Below are 19,795 nucleotides of genomic sequence, written 5' to 3'. Positions count from 1 at the left end.
TAATTTGCCCTTAAAAAGAATGTAAATATCATAATATTCTCATATGACAAGGAATTAAAGATATTTTCACCGACATGTATTGATTTAAGGGGGCGATTGATTTGGTGTAATCTAGAGGGAATGTCGATTCCCCTAGATGTTGTTTGGTTTGTGGTATTATGGTTAGGAATCTCGGATTCCCGCCCACAATCCATGAACTGTCCTGCATTTGGCAAGAACTTTCCCAGGCTCCCAAATTTTACCCATGCCAGAGCGCTGACTTCAAAATTTTTTTTACTGCATGAAGGGCGGCAGATTCAAGTGGACTGAGGGTGCAAAAGCGGCATTCTAGGAGATCAAGGAGTGTTTGACGACCGCCGCAATCCTTGTCTTACTTGATTTTCAACTACCCTTTGAGCTGCATTTTGATGCATCGAAGGTGGGGATTGGAGTACTCTTGAGCCAGAACAACAAGCCAATTGCCTTCTTCAGCGAGAAGCTAACAAGAGCAAAGGTGAGGTACAACACTTACGATGTGGAGTTTTATGCTGTAGTGCAGGCGGTGAAGCATTGACGGCATTATCTTTTCCACAAGGAGTTCATTTCGTATACCGACCATGAGGCCCTGAAACAGCTCCATAGCCAGGATAAGGTGTCAGCCCGTCATAATATATAAATATTAAATATAATTTATTTATATATACTTATACTTATATTTCATATAAATATTATATAAATACTATATATTATATATTTATATCAAATATTTAGATAAAAATTAATATAAACATATACCAAATACTAATATATAAATATATTTAAAATTAAAAAATAATAAAATATAATGTATGGGGTATATTTATAAAATTACTTTACCTTCTCAAGGATTTATTTAATGTACCAAACGTAGGAATCTCACATTATCTTATACTTTCCCAAATACACAATAACTTACCATATACAGTAATATAATATTCCTAGTAATATGATATTCCCGAGCTTATTTTCTCTGCAATCTAACATTCCTTATAATTTAACGATCAGCAGACCAAATGGCCTCCTAGATTATACTCGAATTTCCTACGTTTCACAGGAAACTCGGGCCAATGAATCTTAATTTGAGATTCCCGGGCCTTACCAGATTACACCACCGTGTAATCTATTATATATATATATATATATTGAATATTTTGTATATTATATTTATATTTATATTAAATATATTTTCTTTATATATATTATATTTATATATAATATAAATATTTACATAAACATTTTTTATAAAAAAATTATATAAATATTAATGTAAACATATAGCAAATAATTATATATAAATATATTTAAAATAAATAATAATAATAACATAAACCTTTGGCATAATAACCATACAAATAGGGGGTATATTTGTAAAATTGCTTTATTTTCCCATCGATTTATTTAATATACCAAATGTGGTAATCTCAAATTACCTTATACTTTTCAAAATACATAATAACTTACCAAACATAGTAATGTCATATTCTTTATAATCTGACATTCTTGAACTTACTTTTTCTACAATTTAATATTCCCTGTAATTTAACAATCCATGAACCAAACGTTCCTTAAGTAGTTCGGCACTTGTTCCTTTAAATAAGATCTTAGATTCAAGACTTATAAATGAAGAAAATTCACGCTGAGAGAGTTCTACCCTTTAATGGGCTAACCCACTCAAACTGGATTTAATCGAGACCAATTAAGATTGAAAATACTAAAGTGCACGCTCGAAAATATTTTCTAAAACTTCTTGTATCAAGTCAGCTTTTTCATGCCCTTTATAAATCAATCAGTCAATCTATACACGTATAAACCTGAAGGCAAGTCATTAAATAGTGGCATAAATGTAAATACATATACAGTTAATTCACATTAAGAAAATATTTATCAAATGATAAGATAATAAAATAAATATATATTCAAGAAATATATGTGCATTAAAGAGTGACTTAAAGGTAAATATATATGCAATTAATTCACATTAATAAAATATTTATCTATATTTATATAAACTTGAAAACAAGTCATTAAATAGAGGCATAAATATAAATACTTATACAATTAATTCATATGAACAAAACATTTATGAAATAATAAACTAATTATATATTCAAACATTAAATAGTGGCATAAATGTAAATATATATACAATTAATTCACATTAACTAAATATTTATAAATAATGAAATAAATATATATTTAGGAAATATATATGTGCATTAAATAGTGGCATAAATGTAAATATATATACAATTAATTCACATTAACAAAATATTTATCAAATAAAAAATGACAAATAATAAATTAAATATATATATATTCAGGAAATATATATCCACATATATATATATATATATATTTTGGAAATATATATACATACATATATATATAATCTACTTTGGTAATTGTTTTAATAATTATCGATAGACAAGTCTAGATATATAAAAAAAAAAATTCTATGTTTCTTAGTTAAATTTATATTACTGAAATATAATGTACTTTTTACTTTATATAATTCTTCACATTAACTGTAATTATAATAATAAAATAACTACATCTAAAAAAATTACTTTTAGAATTAACTATTTTTCTTTTTATAATATAATTCATATAATCATTATAGGATTCAAAAGAACTCGTATGGTATATCCTTAAGAACATAAACATCTTTACATACGTAGAAAGTAAATATAATTTATACAAAAAGTAAATATTATAATTATAATTATAATTAAAGAAAATATATTCAGTGAAATATTAAAGGATACACAAAAAATATTATATAAAATGTGAGTGAAAATAAAATACCGGCGAATATGTGATTGTAAATTTTATAGAAGTTATGATTTTTATTTTTTTCATTAACTAAAGTTATGAATTTTGAATTTTTAGCATATGAATTTTGTTTATAAATTTGATTGAGAATCAAGAATATGTATATGTAATATTTTACATGAATTACTTGCTTGTGAACTCTTAAATAACTATTATCAAATATGACAGTGAAATTTTTCATACCAAATTTTATATAATATAAAAGAATAATTTTTTTATATATAATCATATAAACTAAAAATTGATTTTATTTATCATCTTCATATTTCACTTCTCATAGTAATATTTTCTTCACAAACTCCGTGTAACGCGTGGGTTCTATATACTAGTGTATATATTGTAAAGTAGAATTGGCACATTAAATGTGCAATAATATTAACTCATTTTATTATTAAATCAAATAAAAGTAAAAATAGAAAATGTGTATAATATATTTTCTTTATAAATTTGTGAGACCTGGTATTTATTTTTCCATATATGCTTACATATGTTTATACATACGTATGCTTTCATATATTGTGAGGCTAGTGTTCACCAAACATGCATATATGCACATATACATATCCATATGCACATGCATGGTTACATAACATACATGTATATAATATACCATAATTTGTGGCTAGATCTTTAAATGTATATCATATACCACAACTTGTGGCTGGATCTTTATCTATATGAAAAAAAAAACCGAAAAAGTGAGAAGTCAGATGGAGATGAGTGTAGAATGGGCCAAGTGGCCTCCTCTTCAGCAGCCCTTTTCTTCCCACCGCCTTTGACCATCTTTGACCACTTTTTTTTCCTTCTTTTCTTCCTTATTTAAGCAATACCTTCCCTTGTTCTATCCCTAGCTGAAAGAAAACGAAAATGAACCAGAGAGAGAGAGAGAGAGAGAGAGAGAGAGAGAGAGAGAGAATTGAACTGAGTTGAGAAAATTCTTGGAGAAGAAGAAGAGGAAGAAGACTAAGTTGGAGTATTGATTAGAGCTGAGGAGACTGGAACTTTGCACTCTAAAGGCTCGTCTTTCTTAAATACTATATTGGGTGTCCGGTGAGTACTTTATTCCATTGTAAATTAATATATATATATATATATATATATATATGTATGTTATGTGAATGTTCTAGTCCTTTGTGAAATGATGTGTTCTAGTTATATAAATTGTTAAGATGAGTATTGTGATAGTTAGATTAAGGATTTGGTCGTGCTATGCTCCGTGATGGAATTTGAGAAATATTGTCTTGTATGTTCACATTGAATTGAGATAACATGGTGTGATTGTGTTTACTGGTTGTGGATGAGATATGTGACGGTAATGTGCTGCCATTGTGATGTAATTGGGATTATGTTTGGGTATAATGATGTATGACGTGAGATGATATGGTTACAATTGATCATGGTTGTGATTGTTGTTTGACTATAGCCATGGGACCGCTGGACCCAACGGAATACAAATAGGGCCTGATCGGCCGCTGAACCCGGCGGAATATAAATAGGGGCATGATCGGCCGCTGGACCCGGCGGAATATAAATGGGGGCATGATCGGCCGCTGGACCCGGCGGAATATAAATAGGGGCATGATCGGCCGCTGGACCCGACGGAATATAAATAGGGGCATGATCGGCCGCTGGACCCAGCGGAATAGAAATGGGGCCCAATCGGCCACTAAGATCCGGCGGAATACAAATTGAGGTCAACTCTAACCGCCAGAGGTTAATAGGCGGCCCCCGCTTATGAGATGTGGATATTGGAAGTTGAGAATGGTATGAGCGAGATGTGCGGGGTCACAGTACCGTCATAACTTTGTTGCGAGGAAATGCAACCCTATGGCTATATTGATTTGGTTGTGTTGTATATTGCTTGTTTGGTTGATTGCTGTAAATGTGATGATTATTGTGATTGTCTGAATTATTCTGTGGAAGTTTTGTGATTTGCTAATTGATTTAATTGGGTTATGAATGCAAGGTGATGTTGAGTCGATGGTTAATTCTGATAATAGTTTTATATGTTATAAAGGCAATTGATTGTTTGTGAATGAGATTAGTAATCAGTTGTATGCATTGTATAATATACTGTGTTGGTGAATTAAATGATAGACTAGGTTATGCTATTACTATCTATATAAATATTTGTGTTGTTAAAAATATGCTTATCACTTAATATTATTCATTTTGCTTTGGAATTTTGTGTTTCTTGAGATGCAGCTCACACCCTGCATACGTTTTTCCAGATAGCTTCCGATTGTGCGGAGGAATCATTTTTTTGATATCGGGGATCAGCTCGGAGAACTAAGTAGGAATCCTTAGTTAGTTGATAGATATTCTTGTGTATAGAATGGACTTGAAAATGTTACGACCCGAAAATTTTGTTTAGTTGTATCACTGATGTGAGAGCGAAAAAGAAATCTCCAGAAAAGTGTGTATACATATTAGAGTTAATGGATTGGTTATATACTTTGGAAATTTATTGGAAATCAGGTTTTTATGTGAACAGTTCTTATATGATAATGGATTCGAGGAAATATAGCAAATATTTTACTGTAATTTCGGGTCGTGACAATTTTGATATCAGAGCCTAGGTTAGGAGATCCTGTAGACTTAAGTTGAAGCTTGATCCCCGAGTAATTTTGGATAATTGTGGAGATTTTGCTAGGATTTCTTTGAATTCTATGCTTGTTGATTAAGTTGTTTATGCTTTGAATTTGTTAGTGAATAAGCATGGGCTTATGTCTGCTTGTTGAAATTTACATTTGCACTGCACAATAGCGGAATTGATACTAAGTTATTGAGGATTGGAAATATCATTAAACAATTAGGTGTTGCACATCAGGTTTTACAGAAGTTCTAGCAATTTTTTTGAGTATATATATTTGATTTAGTTTGTCGGAATATTATTTGGATCTTCGATTGAATCCAATAATTGTTGTCCTGTTTATAATCTCTTTCTTTCGTATGGTAAACAATGAAAATATAAACTTTTGGCACATACTGATATTCTTGTATATTTATAAGTTGACTTGGCTTATGTTTGAGAGGGTTGTTCTGCTTGAAAGAAACACAGTGATAGAGAGCTTGATTAGGAGCTCAGAAAAAGGAAGAAAGTCAGACGAGGATGATCCTGTGGTCAAGAATAGTAGAAAAGAGTGTGATTGATTGAATTCTTGACGATAAGGAAAAATAAAGAAGACTCAATTTTGCTTTTGGCAAAATTATTATCATACTTTGTATGCGCTGAGTTCCTATTAATCAGGTGTTCCTTTTTCTTAAATTGCACTCCTTCTCTATAAATTGGTTACCGATTCGGTCTGAAGCGGAGTAAGAATAGATGAGATACATTAGTAGAAAGCGTAGGTTATGTGATTTATTTTGATTGTTTATGAGACTTGTTGGAGTCGGAAATTTGGAGAATGACCTTAAGTAGTAATTTGACCTTGAAATCAGTTTGTTATGTAAGTGTTATGTATGTGCTAGCGATTTGATTTCTTTTTGTGCCTGAATATGTATTCCGTGTGAGTTCGATGGTAATAAGTAAATTGAAGAACTAAATTGGAAGGTAGATGGTTAATTCGTTGGAATTTTATTCACGGACTGATTTAGTGGATTACGAAATTGGAGAAGTAAAAGGCAAGATCTAAGTTGGGGCTTTAAAATAGAGAGAATTGAATTGGAAGTAGATGTGGCTGAGTTTTGATTATGATTTTCTTGTTGAATTGTTATGTTAGTTATTCGATTAGTCCGAACTCAATTGCCCCATTTACTTATGAGAAACTTTTAATACTTTACTGACATATTAGTAAGACTTTTAGAGGTTGATGTTTATTAATTTCTTTGTGCTTGGTTAAGAACAAGCTTGGGACTTAAGTATAATTTTCGAAATCTATACATAATTATTATAATGTTATTAAGATTTGAGTAAAGGGTAGCACCTCAGGTTTCCCATTGGTCAAGTTTCTCATTGAATCAGCGTTATGATCTGTTATTCTTCGAGCTCCAGACGAGTACTAAATTCAGTTAAGTATCAAGGTCAAGATACATTTCAGCTATACATATATGGTTTTACGATGATTCTTTACAGATCAGGTTCAGAGGTATTATTTCAAGAAATTTCCACGACCTTTGAGCATATATGTCGGATTTCCTTCATTGGGATATTTCCTATAGTATTAATTATTCAACGTTGTCTGCCATCCTGTGTTCTTCGATTTCAGCAATGGTGACTCCATACTATTTTCTCCTTTATATCTGCAACCAGTCAGGGTTGATGTTGTCGTGGGATTGATCTGACGGGACTGAGAGAATTGTTGCTCTGCTTATTCAATGGGATCTTACTTGGTTCTTATCATTGATCTTGGGATTCTATTATTGCTTGGATTAATATTTTAGTCTGGCATCATCATATGAGTTCAGCATGGGTTTCCGGTATTCTAAATTATCGCTACTAGCAATCTTATTTTGCATGGATAATCATTCCTCAAGGAAAGCTATTAGATTGAGACTGGCCAATTCTACCATCAGCAGAGACATATATAAATCTTTGTTCACCCAAGGCAGATTTGGGGTTTATTTCAGTTTGTATATCTCAACGATATGGAAGGAATTCTATTGATCTGATTTTGGATAGAGTTTCCGGTATTCGAACTCAAGAATATTAGAGTTACTTTCGAGATGAAGATTTGGATATTCTACAAAATTTGGGTTCAGATCATCTGATTTATTATAGTGGCTCAGCGGAAGTTTGGTGATCTATGAAGGTGCTTGGAAAAGTCAGTTCAGAGGAAATAGGGGGACCTGAGGATGCTATAACACTTAACGCATTAACTTTTCTGGTAGCACATAAATAAATTTCGGGGACGAAATTTTTATTAGTGGGGAAGATTGTGAGACCTGGTATTTATTTTTCCATATATGCTTACATATGTTTATACATACGTATGCTTTCATATATTGTGAGGCTAGTGTTCACCAAACATGCATATATGCACATATACATATCCATATGCACATGCATGGTTACATAACATACATGTATATAATATACCATAATTTGTGGCTAGATCTTTAAATGTATATCATATACCACAACTTGTGGCTGGATCTTTATCTATAAAAAAAAAACCAAAAAAGTGAGAAGTCAGATGGAGATGAGTGTAGAATGGGCCAAGTGGCCTCCTCTTCAGCAGCCCTTTTCTTCCCACCGCCTTTGACCATCTTTGACCACTTTTTTTTTCTTCTTTTCTTCCTTATTTAAGCCATACCTTCCCTTACTCTATCCCTAGCTAAAAGAAAACGAAAATGAACCAGAAGAGAGAGAGAGAGAGAGAATTGAACTGAGTTGAGAAAATTCTTGGAGAAGAAGAAAAGGAAGAAGACTAAGTTGGAGTATTGATTAGAGCTGAGGAGACTGGAACTTTGCACTCTGAAGGCTCGTCTTTCTTAAATACTATATTGGGTGTCCGGTGAGTACTTTATTCCATTATGAAATAATATATATATATATATATGTATGTTATGTGAATGTTCTAGTCCTTTGTGAAATGATGTGTTCTAGTTATATAAATTGTTAAGATGAGTATTGTGATAGTTAGATTAAGGATTTGGTCGTGCTATGCTCCGTGATGGAATTTGAGAAATATTGTCTTGTATGTTCACTTTGAATTGAGATAACGCGGTGTGATTGTGTTTACTGGTTGTGGATGAGATATGTGACGGTAATGTGCTGCCATTGTGATGTGATTGGGATTATGTTTGGGTATAATAATGTATGACGTGAGATGGTATGGTTACAATTGATCATGGTTGTGATTGTTGTTTGACTATAGCCATGGGACCGCTGGACCCAGCGGAATACAAATAGGGCCTGATCGGCCGCTAAACCCGGCGGAATATAAATAGGGGCATGATCGGCCGCTGGACCCGGCGGAATATAAATAGGGGCATGATCGGCCGCTGGACCCGGCGGAATAGAAATGGGGCCCGATCGGCTGCTAAGATCCAGCGGAATACAAATTGAGGTCAACTCTTACCGCCAGAGGTTAATAGGCGGCCCCCGCTTATGAGATGTGGATATTGGAAGTTGAGAATGGTATGAGCGAGATGTGCGGGGTCACGGTACCGTCATAACTTTGTTGCGAGGAAATGCAACCCTATGGCTATATTGATTTGGTTGTGTTGTATATTGCTTGTTTGGTTCGATTGCTGTAAATGTGATGATTATTGTGATTGTCTGAATTATTCTGTGGAAGTTTTGTGATTTGCTAATTGATTTAATTGGGTTATGAATGCAAGGTGATGTAGAGTCGATGGTTAATTCTGATAATAGTTTTATATGTTATAAAGGCAATTGATTATTTGTGAATGAGATTAGTAATCAGTTGTATGCATTGTATAATATATTGTGTTGGTGAATTAAATGATAGACTAGGTTATGCTATTACTATCTATATAAATATTTGTGTTGTTAAAAATATGCTTATCACTTAATATTATTAATTTTGCTTTGGAATTTAGTGCTCACTGAGATGTAGCTCACACCCTGCATACGTTTTTCCAGATAGCTTCCGATTGCGCGGAGGAATCATTTTTTTGATATCGGGGATCAGCTCGGAGAACTAAGTAGGAATCCTTAGTTGATAGATATTCTTGTGTATAGAATGGACTTGAAAATGTTACGACCTGAAAATTTTGTTTAGTTGTATCATTGATGTAAGAGCGAAAAAGAAATCTCCAGAAAAGTGTGTATACATATTAGAGTTAATGGATTGGTTATATACTTTGGAAATTTATTGAAAATCAGGTTTTTATGTGAACAGTTCTTATATGATAATGGATACGAGGAAATATAGCAAAACTTTTACTGTAATTTCGGGTCGTGACAAAATTATAAAGTATTTTAAGTATTTACACTCCATAAATCACGAGAAAGAAATAATTTGTGGCCCTAACAATATATATTCTTTATAAATTGTTTATTAAAAAAGTTAATATAGTCACTTAATTATATGATTAAAATTCGGAATTATATAATTACATATAATTATATGTATGCAATACTTACAAACGAGATATATTTAAATAACTAAATCGACGAATCTTAAAAATTACAATTTGTTGCCTCAAAATTATAATTTTGACAAATTGATTTATTAGAACAGCAAAATATTGTTGCTAACTAACTTAAAATAGAAATACTCAAGCACTTGACCCTAAAAATATTTAACATATGCTAATTAATTTAATAATTTATATCATTTATTATATGCACGTATATGTATATCAATTGTATTTATAAAGTGGGGAGGTCTAGGAAAAATATGTATACAATATATAAATATGCTTGTGTTATATTTATCTCAAGTGAACCACGTACGATGAGTTCCTCTTTTTATATGTTTTAAAAATATTACTAAGGCAATCATCCAAAAATAAAAAATAAAAAAATTGTAATAACTAAGACCAATATTTTTCTCTATTTTATCATATTTATATAATTATAAATGAAGTCAAGTTAATTATACATTGGGACGTTATAAAAGCTGAGATAGAAATGAAAGGTTGTCCAAAAAATTAGGAGAAAAACTCAAAAGAATGTCAATCCTATTAAAATCTTGTGCAAAACATTCGCTAAATTTTAAAACTAAGCAACGATGCACTTATATTACATAATTAAGATATCACGTTTGATTATGTTAAAAGCATTACAAATATAAAAACATGATGTATTTTTATCTAAATTTTTTTTATGTTAAATCATGTAGTCTTTTTATTATAAATATATGAAGAAAATGATGCTAAAAAATGTATAAATAGAATTATGAGACATAATTAAGCATATAAATTTTTCTTCTTTTTTTTTTTCGGTTACAAGGCCCCCAAGCATAGTGCATAAAATCACACAGAAATTATATATTAATATTATAAGTAATATAATTAGTTTTACTAATTTTGATTAATAAATTATGTAAAAATCTCGTGCAATGCACGGCTAAACACTAGTATTATTTTGAAAGTAAAAGAAATAGAGCAATGCTCAATTAGGGATATTACGCCAATATGAGAAAAAAGAAAACGTCTGACTCAAACTGTTTCCCTTGACAGAGTATTGTCTCCGACTCTCTTCGCTTTAGCATCGTCCTTCCATTCACTAAGGCAATGAAAAGATTATTACACCAGACTAGAAATGCAAGACTGCAAAAAATCGGGGATAACCCGATAAGCCATATTACAACAATATCCAGGACGATAATACTACATTATAATTTGTAGTATATGAAGCGGTTTAAGCAACTCGAGTAACTGCCGCATGTATTGCGTCTGCGAGATGAGGGACTGTCGTGGAGCTTAGGCCTGCCATGCTAATTCTCCTGCACATCATTTTGTTTAGCGAAGACAGTACATTATCAGTATGATCATGAGATTACAAACCCACAATAGAAATTTGCATGGCAGTTCTTCTCAGGAAAGGAAAAAAAAAAAGAAAAAAATCATGCAAATGCTGCTGTTATTACATAGAACATTATCATTTTCGACCAAATTAGCAAGATCTGTAAAACATGAGGAAAATCAGATGACAAGTCACTCAATTCGTCATAATATTAAAGGATTATGGCGTTCCTAACCATCCACTTTTTTTTTTTTACTCAATCATCCGTTATAGTATGACAACGAAAGGATAATAAAAACTATATATAATTGATCTTTTGAGCCCGCTTCAAGCTAGGTTGACTAATCAACCAATCTTGTGGCAAAGGTCTTGCTCATCTTTATTTTCTTTTAATTCTTGTACGTAGGAGATTTTTTTTTTACTGCTAATTTAGAAGCTGTTTTCTTTCACTCATATAACTATCTGATTTAGTCCATCAACCTGAATAACGAATAAAACAATAAAGATATCCATTCAATTTCTTTACTAAAAAGAAAGAAGTAAACACGGAAGAAATCAGTTCTAGACACTAATACAATTAGATCTGCTCTTCATAGACAAACTTGGGATTTGCAATCCCAGGTAAGATCGGTTCATTCGACAGTTCTTATTTGTGGTTGTAATGCCAAAATATCAAATCGGCTCAGTTGATTGTTACAGGACTCGTGAATCTAGAAATGGCTAAAAATAATGGAAAGGATGGTAATCCCCTCGAAGATTTGGAAAGGAAAAGTAAAATTGAGATCAACCAAGAAAACGTGAAACTATGCACCAATGATAGGACGTAGATGGAGTATAAATAGTGATTCAGCCAATTTAATCATAAAAAATGAGACTGCTAATGGATTTAGATTTATTCATGGGCCAGTTCCTTCAAGAGAGAGAAAAAAAGACAGTAAGATTTGAAATGGGTGAACACAAGGAGGCTGCTTCATGAAAATCAAGTAGTAACGCAATTGCTTAAGGCTCCGGACAATTGCTCGAGACATGAGAAAATCATAAGTATAGAGAAAGTGATCCTCAGCGTGTATGGCAATTCACAGACAAATATAGGAGTCAAATATATGAAAGAATCCTTACCCATCAGAAGTCATGTAGATATGATACTCTCTTGTCATGAAGGCAACTTGCTCAGAGTTCAATCCCGTGAAAGTGAACATCCCGATCTGCTTGATGATGTGACTCCAATCACCAGGTGTACCTGCAACAAATGTGGAAGAGCGATTAAGTAATTAGATTTTGGGCTTTGGATTGGGCAGAAAAAACCAATCACTTCATAGCACATATCACGCTTATTACCTCTCGCCAGCAGTGCCTCAAAGAGTTGATGGCGCATGCTAATGATACGGTCAGCCATACCTTTCAACTCAATAGTCCACTCATTGTACATGTCCCTGAGAACAAGAGACAACACAAGGCATCTCGTTAATCACAGGTATCATCAGTCAGAGGAATAATTAATTTAACAGAATCTAGTTCCTGGTAATGCGCAAAGATTGGAATCTTGGCAAGCCACAAACCCTCTACCTGTCTCTGAGGATCATAGCCACAATAGAAGCTCCATGGATGGGAGGATTAGAATACATAGGTCTGATTACAAGCTTCAGTTGACTCTCCACCCGGCCTGCCACATCAGCATTCTTGCAGACCTTGTAAATATCATCGTAAAGAATATAGAAAGCACAGTTAGTCAATCTAGTTCTCACATAGAATGAGAGAATCGAGTCAATGCAGAAATGAGTCCTTGTCTACAAACAATAAGCATTAGCATGTTCGAATCGGATGAACATCTAAAAATGAGTACAAACAAGACGCCGTAAATCTTACAATGCTCAAGGCTCCAACACGCTCCCCATAGAGTCCCATGTTCTTAGCGTAACTCTGAGCTACAAGGCACTCGCCACCATCAGCAACAAAAATACGAACGGACTGTGCATCAGAATCCAAGCTTCCACTCGCAAAACCCTAGAACACCAGAACGAACAGGGAATAAGTATCATTATCCAGATTACAGACTTCGAGTAGATGAGTAACTAAAATGCATCAAGGGATATGTTACTCCTGTAATCACGGACCCACCTGATATGCACTGTCAAAGAATGGCAGCAATCCTTTCAATCTAATCAACTGTCTGATCTGCTCCCACTGCTCGAGGGTCGGGTCAACACCGGTTGGGTTATGAGCGCATGCATGGAGGAGGACAATAGCTCCAGCTGGGGCAGAATTAAGGTCCTCCAACATGCCTGCAATCCATAGTTGGAAAGATAACATCCAAAAAATTAGACCAGCATTGAAAGAATAGGAAGTAGAAAAAGCGAAAAAAAAAAATTGGCCCGCTGGCTGCACCTTGGAAGTCTAGTCCACGTGTTGCTGGATCATAGTAGCGGTACGTTTTCACTGACAATCCTGCTAGAGTGAAAACTTTTGGGTGGTTCCCCCAAGTTGGTACAGGAATATAGATGGTGCGCTACAAAATAAGGTAGATAAGATGCTATTTAGTACAAAAACTACATCTTCAAATTAGCTCTTTTCGAAATGACAACTCCAAAACAGGCCTAACCTCGAGATAATGCCAAGCTAGAAACTCTCCTCCAACTCTAAGTGAGCCAGTCCCAGACAAGCACTGGACAGTAGTCACCCTGTTCTCCTGAATAGCAGGGCTGTTGCCAAGGAAATAAAAACGATGGTTATAAAGAAAACAGATGAAAGGCAATTATGTGTGTCGTTACATTGAAACTAACTGAAGCGCTACTTATTGAACTTTATGTATTGGCATACGTTAGAAAATCTTCTTACCTGTCAGAACCAAAGATGAGCTTGGCACTCTGTTTATTAAATTCAGCCAATCCAACAATCGGAAGGTACTCTTTAACTCGTGACCTTATGCCATGCAGATAAGAATAATGAAAACCAGATAAGAACTTAAGCATATACTTCAAGGTGGAAAATAATCCTTTTCAGCTGTAAAAAATTGCAGAGTTCCAACAATAAAAAGAAATCTCACTTGTCATTGACAAGAGTCTGCTCTGCTTGTCTCACAACATTCAGTACCAGAGGTTTTCCTTCCTGTAATAAGCAAATGTAACCAGCAAAAAGAAAAGTTTGCATCAGAACATAGTAAAAACTTTGTGCTTTACCAATTACTAACCAATATATTGTTTACTGAACCTCAAAATGTACAGCTCTGTTGTATTCACCATTGCAACAAAAAGAAAAGAAAAGAACCTCACTACAGGGTATCTATTTCTTTAATTTCTCCCAGTAGTCATTACCATAGCAAATGCAACAATCAGAAACGAGCAACCTACACAATCAACATACTGGAGCCTGTCCGATATCTAATGATGACTTGGTGAAACTTCAAAGGTATCCAATAAAGGTTATGAGTCTGTCTCTCTCCAATTTCAAAAAGGCAACCCCTGACTATAATTTCATGCAATGATTCCCAGCTTCCATCTGCTAGAAACTTTACTTAGTTATAAAATTTAAGGAAATAGGCATCACCTCAGTACGATAAGCACCAACGCCCAAATTCAACTTAATTGGACTTTGATCTTTGTTGTATGCAACAGTCACCTGTTTGTCAAGCAAAGTGGTAGAATTATCACACCCATAACAAAAAATGGGCGCAAAAGAAAGTGAGAATAACTCATCTACTAACACGATTAAGTAATATGATGATGCGATTAACCTCCTAATCACTCTAATATCCCCATGAATCTCCAGAAAGCAAAAATCAAGTTTCCAACAGAAATTTGAAATCTAAGCTAGCACAGGATAAACCAAGAAGGCTGAAATTTCAACTTTCTTCTCCATTTCTATACGTCCAGTCCAAATTATGGACTGCCAAGCATTGGGACTTCCTATCTGAGCATTGCTTCCTAGTGAAATAGTGATGAGCAGACTTGAGATTTAGTCCGATATACCTCGAAACTCTACTATCTATCAGGGCCATAGATCCTCCAAGAGACATCACGGGCTGACAGCTAAGTACAAGCACAAAAAACCCTTTTCTACATGAGAGCAACAAACAACGGAAATGGTGGGCAAAGACCGTTTCTTCACGAAAGCCAAATACAAGTGAAAAACAAGAAACAGATATAGAGAGCCGCAAACTGAGACAGTTCGTTCAAATGATCTAGCACCGCACCCCAAATAATATATAAATATAAGATAAAAAAGCAATATAAAATATTTGAAAATCTCAGAGACCAAAAAGCTCGCAGATGAATCAGTCATAGTTTGGGTGGAGACGAGACCGGCAGATGATCAATAGCTAAACGAGCATTGATGAATCGATCACGGACACAATCAAACAACAGTCCAAAAGACGTCCATTTTCAGAACAAAACAGGAGCTTTCGAAACGCAAGCAGTGAGCAACCAGATCAGATGTGCCCAAGCAAATCAAGAGCAATCCAAACATAACAACGGAAAATCACAGGAAAGAGGACAGATCATGATCGGCGGTATGATCAGTTTAACAGCACATCTATAGGTAGAGGGGGAGAGAGGGGGAATACGCCGAGGATAGGATCTTCGGGAGCGCGAACGACGTGATCGAAGACGGAGCAGCTTCCCTGAGACTCCATTGCTGAAGAAGATGTGAAAAAGAGGGATCGTCTCTTCGGTTCGGTATGTGAGAGAAAGAGAGAGAGAGAGAGAGAGAGAGAACTGTTGGGAATGGGAAATGGCAATGCCTTCTTTCCTTTGTCTTTTTCAAGTAAAAGACTTCCGCCCGAGCGTCGGGCTGGCGACTGTGGGCGGTGGGTGGGCGGGCGGGCGGTCTGTAAAAATAAATGTATCTGTGGGCCAATTTCTCCTTTACCTTTTTTTTTAAAAAAACATTATATATATTACACTTTTTTTTCTTCTTCTTCTTTTTTTTCTATATCCCTTTATCAATCTTTTTCCACTTGCACTGGTGGATGGACGTATAGTATACACAAGCATCATTTCCAAAAAGAACAAGCTCCAAGGCTTGTGTATCCAAAATCGGGTTGAAATGTTCCGTATCAATCTATCTATATAATATATAATGCTGAAATGAATAATAAAAAAAGAAGGATTAACGACGTTGTTTCAATGTTGTCAAAGTGCTAAACCCGCAGCTCATATTGCGAGGCCTCTCATTTGCCCTATAGAGATTGCTTCATTCCCAAGGAAATCAACAAAGAAATAGAAAAACAATAGATTCTTGCATCATAATCAAATGCCTTGAAGAGAAAAAAATGCAGAATTTCTCAAAAAACAAGAGTACATATTCTCGTGTGTTGCATGGGCTTTGAGGCTAATTATAAAATATACAAGTCACGAATAAAATTACAACATTATAAATTTCACGTTGAATTGATCTTTTAATTACAATTCAATGAATATTTCTATATTTTATTTTTCATATTCGACGTACCTTAATTATCCATCTGTATTATTTGTATATAATAATACATAATTAATTCTTTCTGAAAATTCAAAATTTTTTTGATAATTAATTTAAAATGTTTTCTCGATAATGTGTCAAGTGCCATATAGAAAGAAACTTCTTTCTCAATTATAGATTTATTCATTATAGTTTTTCATACACTCTACGATATCACCTATTTTTTATTGCACCAATATATATTACAAGATTCTTTCTAATAACGAGGGGTCTCCAGGTTTCACCTTATTAATCCCCACAACCCACATAAATTCCCTACAAGCCCATTGATTAGGTCGTCTGATCACATAAGCCAACCCTATTTAGTCATATTACAGGATTGTTGATTCTCTATATTTATGTTCTTTGCATTTTCATAGGACTAGTTATGTATTTGTTTGTCAATATGATTTTATTTTTTTGAGAAAAGCCACTTTTGGTCCTCAACCTTTACCCTTTTTATTTTCATTTTCATCATAAACTTTCATTTTTGTTCAATTCTATCCTTAAGGTATAGAATTTGTTCACTTTAGTCCAACCGCTAATTTTTCCATCATAATTTTTATTAATTCAAAATATTTTTAAAATATATTATCTAATTAAAAAAATTGAAAAATACAAAAAAATGAAAAAAGAAGAAGAAGGAATTTGGAAATCCCAACCGATTGGGATCTCCCGATTCCAAGGTTAGGGGATCCCACTGGTAACGACCCCTCCCCCTTCAAGGATCTCTTAGCTAGAGGGAGGCGGCACCGTCGGCAACCACCCCTCTCCCTCTGAGGTCACCAATGGCCACAAGCAACCTCGGAGAGGGAGGGGTAGCTATCGGGGGGGGGGGGGGGGGGGGGGGGGGGCACTTCCCCCGGAATCGGGAGATCCTAGCCGGCTGGGATCTCTTGATTCCCAAATTCTTTTCAACTTTTTTTAAGCTTTTTGTATTTTTCCACATTAATTTGTAATAAGATAACAAAATACCAAAATTATTTTGGACGAAAAAATAGTTTTTTGGCGGAAAAATTAACGGTAGGATCAAAATGAACAAATTATGTAACATTTAGGCTAGAATTGAGCAAAAGAAATAGGTTTAAGATGAAAATGAAAATGTAGGTTAAGGTTGGGGACCAAAATGGCTTTTTCCCTTTACTTTTAACCATTTTTCGTATTCATTATGTCTGCATGATAAAATATATAGTTTCCTATGTGCATTTTCTTTATATTATATATATTTGTATGTTACACGTGGTTGTCTAATTTTTCTCATGTAAAAATTGATAACAATTTATCGTGTAACACATGGGTGTCAACTAGTTTATACTAATTATGAATCGACTTATCGAGTCTTGAGAGGATTTAAAAATTCATCACTGCAAATTTTGAGATTCTATTTCCCCCGTAGGCACATACGTTTCACATACCCTCCTACCACACAACATTAGCCTCCTGTATTTATCCAGTTCGAACCCAAGAAAAAGGAGGAAGAAGTAAAGAAAATGAAAGAGAGAAGAAAAGAGTGACATCTTTCGCATGCGATCTTCCTCATCCTTATGTGGCTACGCATGCGAGTTGAATTTTAAAGGTTAATAATCATCATTTTATAAGGATAAATATATTTTTCTTCTAATCCTCCCAATAAGGTACAAGCCCCCAAATTGTTTTAGAAAAATTAAGATCTATGCGATAATTAGGTGTCTCTTGAGCTCCTGCGATTTTGTGCCCTCATTAGTGAAGAAGAGATGAAATGAGTATTTTTCCAGTCCCAATCAAATTTCAAAAGAGTTAGAAAAGGGGCAAATCAGTAATTTTGTGTTCCTCAGTCCAGGTAAACTTCCGCCGGACAAGTCGTGATCCTTAAAGTGCCACAATAGACCTTTCCGTCTAAATTGATGGGTGTGCTCACGTCAGGATAAACGTGATATCAATCAAGAGTTTGTGCTTTTAATTGCAAAAAAGAAGAAGTTAAAATCGTTAAAATGTGAAAAGTCTATGATTTTTTTGTTATTAACCTTTAATTATATGCAAGTCCACATTTTACGCCAATCAATTCTAGGTGAGGCTAGGGAAGTGCAATAGGATTAACGACATAAGCCCCGAGGGATATGTGACCATACGCTTTTGGCGAGCTTCAACGCCTCTCCTAGGCAACATGCTCAAGCCCCTACGTTCCGTCACACATCCTCAGAACTTATACCGTTAGTACCACTGATTTCCTAGGATTATCTTGGATCGAATATCTAAGCGACATAATTCTTTATGATGTGCAAGATCCTCATGAGAGGTAAGCACAGAGCATACTCAAATCCTTTCTGATGTGCAGGATCCTCATGCTAGGCAAGCACAGAGCATACTCGGAGTCAGCTCCCGGTATTAAAGAATTATTTTGAATTCTAAGAACCCCTTTTGCCCGGAAGGGAAGGATTTAGAAAGCCATGAAGAGAGTATTTTAGAAAGAGTAGTTTATTGCTCAATCTGATCTGATATCCCAGATACAAAGAGAGAGCTCACAATTTATAGGCGAGGCTCATTACATACAGACAAACTAGGAAACCACGGGGAAAATTCCTGAGTGCAGGAAATTTCCTATAATCACGAACTAAATAATTACGTCGACACAAAAAGACAAAAAGTTACAGTAATTGCTACAATGACTTTTTCTACAGTAATTGTAGGCAGAATATTATATCATATTATGCTAAAGTAGTCGAGTCGTCTCCACTTTCGTATGAGTCGTTGCTGCTGCTGTAATCACTGCTCATTACTCTCTTGTTGACCATCTTTCTCTGCTTGTCATTAATCTTGTTCAGAGCCTAATTAATATCGTCAATGGTCAAGTCATCATCCCATCATTCACGAGCATGTGATTATGTTTGTAGGACGGGTTGAGGCCAGTTGTCAGGATTGTGCATGTTAGCAGTTCCACTTGGGCCTACTTAATCGCTGGCATGGGCTGCCTACTGAGCAGGGGGACTTGACTGGGCTTGATTTGTAGTAGGCGGATTGAGAGAATACAGGTCTTGAGAGTCAAGATGAGGAATAGAGTTAGGGGAATGCTGGTCCTGAGAGGCAAGAGGAGGAGGAGTTGGATTCTCCTCATTATGCTCCTTTAAAGCC

The 19,795-nt window shown here is 34.4% G+C and overlaps 1 protein-coding gene across 1 annotated transcript; it reads right to left on the bottom strand.

Moving 5' to 3' along the window:
• Window positions 1–10,814: 10,814 nt before the first annotated feature.
• LOC116192188 (aspartate aminotransferase, cytoplasmic-like) lies at window positions 10,815–16,040 on the bottom strand. Its single transcript, XM_031520656.1, has 12 exons — window positions 15,792–16,040; window positions 14,774–14,845; window positions 14,274–14,335; window positions 14,066–14,149; window positions 13,830–13,929; window positions 13,616–13,736; window positions 13,349–13,512; window positions 13,097–13,234; window positions 12,797–12,918; window positions 12,569–12,663; window positions 12,350–12,470; window positions 10,815–11,210 (listed from the first exon to the last, which is right to left on the bottom strand). Exons 1-12 carry the CDS (start codon window positions 15,858–15,860, stop codon window positions 11,126–11,128), a joined length of 1,233 nt encoding a protein of 410 aa, XP_031376516.1. The 5' UTR covers window positions 15,861–16,040; the 3' UTR covers window positions 10,815–11,125.
• Window positions 16,041–19,795: the final 3,755 nt, after the last annotated feature.

The sequence above is a fragment of the Punica granatum genome, chromosome 1 (genome assembly GCF_007655135.1).
Source record: "Punica granatum isolate Tunisia-2019 chromosome 1, ASM765513v2, whole genome shotgun sequence".
NCBI lineage: Eukaryota > Viridiplantae > Streptophyta > Magnoliopsida > Myrtales > Lythraceae > Punica > Punica granatum.
Note: the sequence above shows the minus strand (reverse complement) of the source record. Positions and strands in the feature narration are given on the sequence as shown.

Bases quoted from the DNA above. Each gene is read 5' to 3' on its own strand.
- LOC116192188 (XM_031520656.1), bottom strand. From the start codon at position 15,860: ATGGAGTCTCAGGGAAGCTGCTCCGTCTTCGATCACGTCGTTCGCGCT. The intron at 13,513-13,615 runs GTGCAGCCAGCG...TATGGATTGCAG, and splicing joins ACGTGGACTAGACTTCCAAG to GCATGTTGGAGGACCTTAAT. The intron at 12,919-13,096 runs GTAAGATTTACG...GATATTTACAAG, and splicing joins GTGTTGGAGCCTTGAGCATT to GTCTGCAAGAATGCTGATGT.